Source organism: Taudactylus pleione, unplaced genomic scaffold (assembly GCF_031769625.1).
Source record: "Taudactylus pleione unplaced genomic scaffold, aTauple2 ptg000256l, whole genome shotgun sequence".
Lineage (NCBI taxonomy): Eukaryota > Metazoa > Chordata > Amphibia > Anura > Myobatrachidae > Taudactylus > Taudactylus pleione.
In genome coordinates, this window is record NW_028284658.1 from 16,437,085 (window position 1) to 16,447,365 (window position 10,281).

A 10,281-nucleotide genomic window follows, 5' to 3' on the forward strand; every position below is an offset into this window, starting at 1 on the left:
CCAACCTCTGTTCAGCAGTGTGTACCTCTTCACTTATACACTGAGTTAACACTCACTCTCTCACTCTAGGTCCTAGGAGATGCTAACAACGTCACCCTATCCTGCTGCTAAGGCTGTTGTAGTGTGAGAATGTCAGAGTGAGTGCATCTGTGCTCACTGCCGATTGCGAGACCCTGCGTCCTGATGAGCTGCTGTCTGCGATGTAACATCTGCCGGACCAATGGGAGCGCTGTCCGCTGTGACCAATAAGAGAACAGCTCTTATATGCAGTCTGGAAGCATCGCTGAGTCCACGTGACCTCGCCCCCAGTGCCTGTGTGCAGGGTTACAGCTAGATTTGTGAGTGTGTACAGAAGTAGCAGACTCGGCCCGGCTGCTACCCGGACATCCGGTAAGGGCAGTGTTTTTTGGCTCGTATTATTTTATAAAGGAGCCGGTGTAGGAGCCAGGAGGATAGTAACAGGGGAGGGAGGATTGCCAAGGTTGCAGCATTCCGCTACTCCATTCGGCACTGGTTATACCCTGGGTAGTGGTGGAGGCTGCTCTATTCCCACACTGTTGCTTGATGTGCAACCTGTAAGTGATGGGCGCTGTATACCAGCACATCAGTGCGTGCTGGGTAAAGCATAGCTAAGAAAAGAGCCCCATACACTCGGGCCATGATTCCCCATTCGGATCTCCGCCGTCTCGTTCTGCCAATTGTGACCAAAACCGCTGATCCGTGGACACCAAAGATTGGTGACCATGTGTAGATGGAAAGGTAAGTTGTTTGCTCGCTACGTTTCGGGCTCGGTAGCTCGCCACAAGATTATGCCCATGTTAATAGTAGGGAATGACGTTGGACGGGATCTGTATGAAATACAGCCGGATGTTAGCCCAGTGGATGTTATCCTGACGCCGGAAAGCAGAACAGCAGGATCCCGACTAAGCTAAGTAACAATCCCTAACCCTCCCCTTAGGTGTGCCTAACCCTAACCTGCCCCTGTAAGTGCCTAAACCTAACCCATGGGGGTGGGTGCCTAACCTTCCCCCAGGGTGCCTAACCCTCCCTTCCCCTAGCCTAACCCTAAGTCCCTAACCTAACCCTCCCGGCGGCTGTCCGCACCCAGCGCCCGGCTTGCCCTCATTCGGTATGCCGGGCATCGGGCTCCCGGCGTAGGTATAATGACAGGCTTCGAGATTTGGACGCCTGTCATTAGTCCCCTGCCGGGATTTGGCGGTCGGCATTTCGACCGCCGGTTTTTAACTGCATCCCCGTTGGACAGTAGCTGATGACGTCAAGGTACAAAAACTGAAGGGGATCTATCCACTTCCGTGGGGCATATTGAGGAAATTCAACATGTTACAATTTCCGGTCAGGATCAAGGAATCAAGGTTTTTCAACATGTTTAATATCCCCGATCCCCTGGCCTCGATGTCAGCAGAACGGGGAATTAATGTAATCCGTCACAGATGTATGAGCCCTGATTTACAGTTTAAATTAATTTGTCATAAATACCCATTGCTGCACAGAAAGAAGAATGTTGATTCTAATTGAAGCCTTCCACCTTACTGTAATTCCATTTTTCTTTTGTACATTGCAACTAATTAATTACATTTAATGACCGATTTTAAAAAAAAAAATTTTTAATCTAAGAATTGTGTCACCATCCGTTAGTGACTAAAGGAATTAAAAGCCCAATGGTTATATCTGCCTGATGTGTATATCACTGTAACACTGTTCCTAGCTAAATATATCATTGCCTTAATTGCATTAGATTTCGCTTGCACAGGGCATGGCCGGTGGATATGGAGTGATGGCGGATGATGGTACGATAGACTACTCTGTACACGAGGCATGGAACGAGGCCACCAATGTCTATTTGATAGTGATTCTCGTGAGCTTCGGCCTCTTCATGTACGCTAGAAAGTGAGTTCGTTTCTGTTATATGTTTTAAATATTAGCACTAATATTTTATTTTAGGATGCTCTGAATCCAGACTTTTGGTGTGGAATTGGCCAAATCCTAAACATTTTTAGCAAGGATCATCCAGATCTCTGGCAATCGGCTAAGCAAATCTGAATCCTCCTTTCCTTGATTTGTTGTAAAGGACACTTAATGATCACATCCAGGGGATAAAACTACAGATAACATATATCTCCTTCCTGATTTATTTTACTATGAAAGATGCCAATGGTATCTAAAAAGTTATGGTGCATACACAAGGTACGACTTGAAACATATCTTTCAGTGAAGTCATCCTGCCACATCTCTGAACAGGCAAAGTTGACGATATCAAGTAAAACTAAATTTACTGTGCTAAGTACTGTAAATATCAAGGTGTAAATATGTAATATAAATAAGGTTTGCTCCTCTGTTAGTGAACAGGAGGCTAAAATAAAAATATAGTGTTTATTACATATAACATATATCAATTTAATACTGGACATACAACAATCAAACAGATACAAATAAAGTGAGTCTTGAGAAAGTCCCGGTGTTTCACGGGATGAAACGCGTTGACGTCATCCAGACAGACGAGGACCCTACACTATCAGCACTGTTTGTTGCCACGCAACCTTCTGGTGAGTCTTCTGACCTACTGACCACTCACCATCTGCCGCTATACGGCAGTCTGTTCATCTCCAGTCGCGGCTTCACACAACCAGGGAAAAGCAGAGCTAGGATGGACTACAGTGTGGACACGCTCTACAAAGCTCTACTCAATTTATTACTGACTATGCTTATTTGAATTACCAACTTCAATTGTCACTATTCTCACACTGGGACGCCAATAGTGAAGAAATATATCTATCAGCGGAGTCTTGCTGCTGCTGATACATGCTTACATCTAAAGTGTTGCCAAATAGTGACATTTTAATAGATACTTACTGTCTTGGGACCTCTGTCTGATACAGTTACATGAGTATCACAAATACACATATATAAAGTCTTTTTAGCTAGCGATTGTTATCTTATCAGAGCCATTCTGTGATTGCATTAATTTTTATCATTTTATTTGTATTTGTTTGATTGTTGTATGTCCAGTATTAAATTGATATGTTATATGTAATAAACACTATATTTTTATTTTATCCTCCTGTTCACTAACAGACAGCAAACCTTATTTATATTATATATTTACGCCTTCATATTTACAGTGCTTAGCGCAGTAAATTTTGTTTTACTTGATTTTTCTGTAGAGATTGTGGTCTCTAGGGTTGTAACTAAACCCATATTACTTGCAGCAAGCACTGATTTTAATCAAAGTACAATTAAGCGCCAGGTTTCTGCAGTGGTTTCACTGCTGAGATTTGTGTCTAAAGTTGACAATATCATCCAAGTTGGCCTGCATGCATGGACGATGAAAGATATCTCTATCGTCCATTCGGGAACGCACATCGTTGGTCGTTGTCAGGTTGGTGACTACAAAAAAGTTAACGATATGAACGATATAGTTCATATTGTTCATGAAAGTTGTACCGTGTGTACGCACCATAAATAGCCTTGTTACTAAAAATTTGTATTTCCAGGCTTTTGTTACTAATTTGTAGTTTTGTTGAGTTTCCACAATGTAATTTGACTACCTCAGTCATATCACACATGATGTTGTGAGCAGAGAAACTTTGGAAAGCCCCTTAGAATTTTTTTATTATGTAAAAAATAGCATGTGGAATTGCTGCTTTAAGGTGGGACCTTACAAAATATTTGTAAAAACATTTGGTATTCAACAGAAGGGATCCTTATATTATGTCGACCTTGAGAATGTCGACATGGTGTCAATTTTGTCTGACATGTTGACATTCTGCATGTCGACACTGATTTAATTTCGACAATTCATTTGTAAGGTATCCCTAATGCTAATGTCAACATTTTGTCCATCTTAACATTTCATATGTTGACATTCTGTCCATGTATTTTCCAGACGTCAACATTTTAACTATGTCAAAATCATAATTGTCCACATAGTGACAGAACGTCCTGACTTCATACTTATTTGAATATAAAAAATGTTAAATTCTTCATATTTATTTTCAACTATTGTATTTGTGTAAGATGTCATGGTTCATATCACATTGCATTTATATATGTAGCAAAAACAAGGAACCAATAGAAATGAATGGACCTTTAATTTTTCAGAAGATTAGCTAACTGTTCTGCTATGTGGAATCATACATATCTATTGTGCAGTACTGGGAATGTGACTAGAACAGGGAGGGGTCTTTTGGAACTCCTCACTCTTTCTAATGCAAATCAAGGAATTCTTTGAAGAAAGTGTTTTCAAGATCTTTGTATTGCAGGAACAAACGGAAGATCATGCGGATTTTTACAGTGCCACCAATAGTGGAAACACCATCACAGCCTAATTTCTATGATGACATGAAGAAGATTCGCTTACGTCAGCAGTTAGAAATGTATTACATTGGTAAGTTTAGGCTATCGCTATTCCTAAATTTTAACAAGCCAAAATACTCATTTATTTAGGTATTTAATCAGCATAATCCGTTTGGTCTGAATGTTCCAACGTTACTAAAATGTGCAATCGCATTAGTAGTGGCTGCTGTATTTTACTTGGTTTTCCTCCTTCAAATAATGGTTTTTCAAATACCAACGTACATCTTTTGCTAAAAGCTTTGCATTATCTTTGTGCAGTGCTTTAAGTACTTTATATGTAGAAGCAAAATTGTGTTGTTTTTTTTTTTTATTGCCCTCTGATAGAACACAGCTCAACTTTTTTGTAGTCACGGTTTAGTTTTGTAAGAAGTTCAGACAAAGCTGTTTCTATGACGTGTGATCTGTTCCACAAAGAGCAGTACATGGATGAGATGCTGAAGAGAGCTTCATCATTAGCTTATGGCTCAAACTGCATTGGGTTCAGTGACTTTGATTTAAGCTGAGTTGTGTGTTCCAATACTGCCCTGCAATTCATCATAGATTTGCAGTACAGATCTGCTCACATTTTCTCTTGTATGGTGATATTAAGCAGCTTTCCTCTTTTTTTTTTACTTTTAAAAGGACAGTCAGAATAATTTTTTCTTTATTTCAGCACGGAAACACGATCAACATAGTGAAAGTGACAGTGTTCAGCTCACTGTGGAGTGAAGGATCCACTTACCTGGGCATAATGGGATCAGATGTTTAGAGACCAACTTTTACATCCGTGATTTGCTGACATCCAGAAAACTGGTGGAGGCAAATGCTAGTACCAGTTATAGTTCAACAGACTGATATGATGCCAAGAAGGACTATTATGTGTATATACATGATATGACATATGCAGGATCATTTTGTGTTTCCCAGCACAAAAGGATTAAAGTTTTCAGTCTTGCAACAACTTATACAGAGACTGTTATTTGTTTATTATCATAGATTAATTACATAATTTCATATTTGGCAAAAATTTTTGCTAATAGAAAATTGATAAGCTGTAAGATAATTTATTGTATGAATACTCATAGGCATTTTATCATGTTAAAGTAGTTTGGGCTAACTGGCCTGGAATAAGTGCCAGTGTGTTTAGTGTCAATATATTGACACATGGTCTTAGGATAAATGTAGACTGTGTATTTAACATATTAAAAACTGATATAAAGCCAATGTGTATATCATGTGTATCAGCCGTAATATTAAAACCATCTGCCTAATATTGGGTATGCCCCCCCCTCGTGCTACCAAAACAGCTCTGATTCATTGAGGCATGGAGTCCATGAGACCTCTGAAGGTATCCTGTGGTATCTGGCACAAATACGTTAGCAGCAGATCCTTTAAGTCTTGTAAGTTGTAAGGTGGGGCTTCTATGACTCGGACTTGTTTTCCAGCACATCCAAGAGATGTTCGATTGGATTGAGATCTGGGGAATTTGGAGGCCAAGTCAACTCCTTGAAGTCTTTGTCATGTTCCTCAAACCATTCCTGAACAGTTTTTGCAGGGTGCATTATCCTGCTGAAAGAGGCCACTGTCATCAGGGAATACAGTTGCCATGAAGGGGTGTACTTGGTCTCCAAGAATGTTAGGTAGGCTGTATATGTCAATTTTACATTCATATGAATGCCAGGACCCAAGGTTTCCCAGCAGAGCATTGCCCTGACCATCACACTGCCCTTGGCAGCTTGCCTTCTTCCTGTAGTGCACCTTGGTGCCATCCCTTCCTCAGGTAAGCAACGCACACGCACCCGGCTGTCCATATGATGTAAAAGAAATGTGATTCATCAGACCAGGCCACCTTCTACATTGCTTCATGGTCCACTTCTGGTGCTCACGTGCCTATTGTAGCCACATAGCAGTGGTCAGCATGGGCACTATAACCGGTCTATGGTTACGGATCCCCGTACGCAGCAAGCTGTGATTCACTGTGTGTTCTGGCACCTTTCTATCATACAGCTGATTCTCCGTGATCAAGCCACGCAGGCGTTCGCTCGTCGGTCCCCAGGGTGCCCTACATGTGCGCAGTGTAGGACACCCCTACACCCAGGTTGCATACTAGATACCTTCTTTAACATTGATATTTTGTATTAATAGAGACTGTTTATTTGTGTATAAACACAGGCACAGCCATTACAGACATGCTGCGTTGTATACTGATAACTACTTCATTGTGAATCTAAAGTATGTACCAGCATTTAATCAGTTTAGATGTATGTGCTCTGCATTTAAAAAGAGAATACTATCAGGGAATTATACCCATACTGGTCTTTGTTGTGAACTTAAATTAATATGTAATTTGAATAGTTTCACTCCTAATTAATAGGTGCACTTTCAATTGAGAACTTTCTTTTCTATCATTGTGGCATTATACCTGTCTTGATTATTTAGTGATTTATTTTATATATACTGTATGTATGTGTGTGTATACTATACAGATTTAATGTCCATGTAGTAAGGACTGTCCAGATCCTCGTCATTTAGATTTATCACCAGCAAGATGATGGCAAATGTTCCATTATTTTGTTCTTAGAGGGATAAATTTGTATTTTTGGTTCTTTCAAAAAGTATTATGCATTATATACCAACTGGTACTACTCAAACATTTACTATGTATAAGAAAGGAACGTTATGCTAATCGTAGATTAAATAATGATGGAGATTTAATATGACAATATCCTCTGAATTTATATACTGTTCATAATCTATGAGGTATTTTTTCTTCTTTACACTCCTGTCATCTCCCACTTACAACCTAGTAATTTCCTTATTGTTTGTCCTATGCAACTTGAGCAAGACTAACACGGAGTAGAAACTAATGCTTGTTATAGGGATTTGATATTGACTGTTGTTTCCTGGGGTTACTGTGAATCATGGGTCTCTCTCACTCCCCACCCGCTACCTTGTGTAAGATGGGAAGCAGCAGGACTCAGTGACAGAGCAGGTCTCTTATACCCTAATCTTTCATCCTTCTATACTAAATGGTAATCATTGATGCAGCTGACCTACCTACAAAGTGTCATTTTGAATAATTTTGTCATCGAAGATTCAATAATAGAAACTTGAAATCTCGGCAACATGTAATAATACTAATTAGTGATTTCAGTACTTGGCGACTACGGCAATTGTGACATTTGAATCCTGGGTGTTTTAAGTAATTTTCATATTTTTTTATTTTTTTTTGTGTGTGATTCTGTATGTTTTGTAGTTCTGTCTATCATATTTTGCCGCCCTACAAGGGACACTCCCTTATATTCCCTTCTGTGTATTATTTACATTTTATCTCTTCCTTTTTCAGTGTTTGTCCTGTAAGTCCATTTTATACTAAATTTTTGAATGTCATAAAGGTTATATTTTCCATAAAGATTGTATACATATGGCTATAAGAGTGCTCCACAATAGTCTTTTTGTAGGTCACTTTGACCTCTTCTTCCTTGTAAACTTTTCTATCATAGCCAGCACTCACTTTTTCTGTAATTTGTGCTACGGTAGCTCATCTGTGGGATCGGACCAGATGGGTTAGCTTCCGCTCCCCTCGCGCATCAATGAGTCTTGGGCACCCGTGACCCTGTTGCTGTTTCACCGGTTGTCATTCCTTGGTCCACTTTTGGTAGGTACTAGCCGCTGCATACCATGAACACCCCACAAGATCTGCCGGATTAGAGATGCTCTGCCCCAGTCATCTAGCCATCACAATTTATCCCACCCCCTTGACAGGTGTCATTGTAATGAAATAATGTTTTTCACCTCACCTGTTAGTGGTTTTATGTTATGATTGATCGGTGTATGTTTATGTATGTGCGTGTGCATATACAGTCAGGTGCATAAATATTGGGACATTGACATAATTTTCATATTTTGGCCTCTATTCACCACCACAATGGCTTTGAAATGAAACAAACAAGATGTGCTTTAACTGCAGACTTTCAGATTTAATTTGAGGGTAATTACATCCAAATCAGGTGAACGGTGTAGGAATTACAACAATTTCTATATGTGCCTCCCACTTTTTAAGGGGCCAAAAGTAATGGGACAAACTAAACAATCCTAAATCTAACTTTCACTTTTTAATACTTTGTTGCAAATCCTTTGCAGGCAATTACAGCCTGAAGTCTGGAACGCATAGACATCACCAGATGCTGGGTTTCATCCCTGGTGATGCTCTGCCAGGCCTCTACTGCAAATGTCTTCAGTTCCTGCTTGTTCTTAGGGCATTTTCCCTTCAGTTTTGTCTTCATCAAGTGAAATGCATGCTCAATCGGATTAAGGTCAGGGGATTGACTTGGCCATTGCATAACATTCCACTTTTTAGCCTTAAAAAAACCTCTTTGGTTGCTTTTGCAGTATGCTTCGGGTCATTGTCCATCTGCACTGTGAAGCACCGTCCAATGAGTTCTGAAGCATTTGACTGAATATGAGCATATAATATTGCCTGAAACACTTCAGAATTCATTCTGCTGCTTTTGTCAGCAGTCACATCATCAATAAATACAAGGGAACCAGTTCCATTGGCAGCCATACATGCCCACGCCATGACACTACCACCACCATGCTTCACTGATGAGGTGGTATGTTTTGGATCATGAGCAGTTCCTTTCCTTCCCCATACTCTTCTCTTCCCATCACTCTGGTACAAGTTGATCTTTGTCTCATCTGTCCATAGGATGTTGTTCCAGAACTGTAATGGCTTTTTTAGATGTTGTTTGGCAAACTCTAATCTGGTCTTCCTGTTTTTGAGGCTCACCAATGGTTTACATCTTGTGGTGAACCCTCTATATTCACTCTTGTGAAGTCTTCTCTTGATTGTTGACTTTGACACATATACACCTACCTCCTGGAGAGTGTTCTTGATTTGGCCAACTGTTGTGAAGGGGTTTTTCTTTACCAGGGAAATAATTCTTCTGTCATCCACCACAGTTGTTTTTCGTGGTCTTCCGGGTCTTTTGGTGTTGCTGAGCTCTCCGGTGCATTCTTTCTTTTTAAGAATGTTCCAAACAGTTGATTTGGCCACACCTAATGTTTTTGCTATCTCTCTGATGGGTTTATTTTGATTTTTCAGCCTAATGATGGCTTGCTTCACTGATAGTGACAGCTCTTTGGATCTCATATTGCGAGCAACTGATTCCAAATGCAAATGTCACACCTAGAATCAACTCCAGACCTTTTACCTGCTTAATTGATAATGAAATAACGAGGGAATAGCCCACACCTGTCCATGAAATAGCTTTTGAGTTGATAGTCCCGTTACTTTTGGCCCCTTAAAAAGTGGTAGGCACATATAGAAACCATTGTAATTCCTACACCGTTCACCTGATTTGGATGTCATTACCCTCATATTAAATTTGAAAGTCTGCAGTTAAAGCACATCTTGTTTGTTTAATTTCAAAGCCATTATGGTGGTGAATAGAAGTCCCAATATTTATGCACCTGACTGTGTGTGTGGTATGTAGCTATATATATATGTGTATATAACGATACTGGATCAGAACCTCTATACACACCTTCCTATACCTTTTATTTTAATATCCTGCCTATACCTTCTAAGGATAACGCTAATACAGTAAATAAAGACCTGGAATCTGTGGTTCCAAAGCACAAGTATTATTCAAGTAAAAGTTCAGACAGTTACACGCAATTGATCCAGACACAATTTAGGCGCAAAAGGAATTATACAGACCCAAGTACAGTATACATGCGCAGCGCTTCCGGTACCAGATGTTAGGCATCAGCAAGAAACCCCTCGTCTATCAGCATTTGTCACGAAGACTAAAACCCAGTGTTGGAGCACACATATTTATACCCCCTAGGAATAGGTAAAACAACGTTTGTTGCTGATGCTATTGGTTCCCAAGGAGGATCCATCTGTTACGGAGCATTTAA

General features: G+C 40.1%; 1 protein-coding gene across 4 annotated transcripts; it reads left to right on the plus strand.

Moving 5' to 3' along the window:
* The first annotated feature begins 272 nt into the window (after positions 1–272).
* On the plus strand, positions 273–5,318 carry SMIM19 (small integral membrane protein 19). Of its 4 annotated transcripts, none has more exons than XM_088480811.1 (4): positions 273–390; positions 1,772–1,908; positions 4,281–4,405; positions 5,027–5,318. In XM_088480811.1, exons 2-4 carry the CDS (start codon positions 1,775–1,777, stop codon positions 5,080–5,082), a joined length of 315 nt encoding a protein of 104 aa, XP_088336937.1. In that variant the 5' UTR covers positions 273–390; positions 1,772–1,774; the 3' UTR covers positions 5,083–5,318. The 4 variants fall into 4 exon arrangements, with proteins under 4 accessions (XP_088336937.1, XP_088336936.1, XP_088336938.1 ...); XM_088480810.1 differs by having other exon boundaries at positions 274–390; positions 1,757–1,908; XM_088480812.1 differs by lacking the exon at positions 273–390 and adding an exon at positions 417–759 and having other exon boundaries at positions 1,757–1,908.
* The last annotated feature ends 4,963 nt before the right edge of the window (positions 5,319–10,281 follow it).

Coding starts and splice junctions, on each gene's coding strand:
- SMIM19 (XM_088480811.1), top strand. CDS start 1,775: ATGGCCGGTGGATATGGAGTGATGGCGGATGATGGTACGATAGACTAC. Junction 1,909..4,280: donor CTCTTCATGTACGCTAGAAA/GTGAGTTCGTTT, acceptor TTTGTATTGCAG/GAACAAACGGAAGATCATGC. Junction 4,406..5,026: donor GTTAGAAATGTATTACATTG/GTAAGTTTAGGC, acceptor TCTTTATTTCAG/CACGGAAACACGATCAACAT.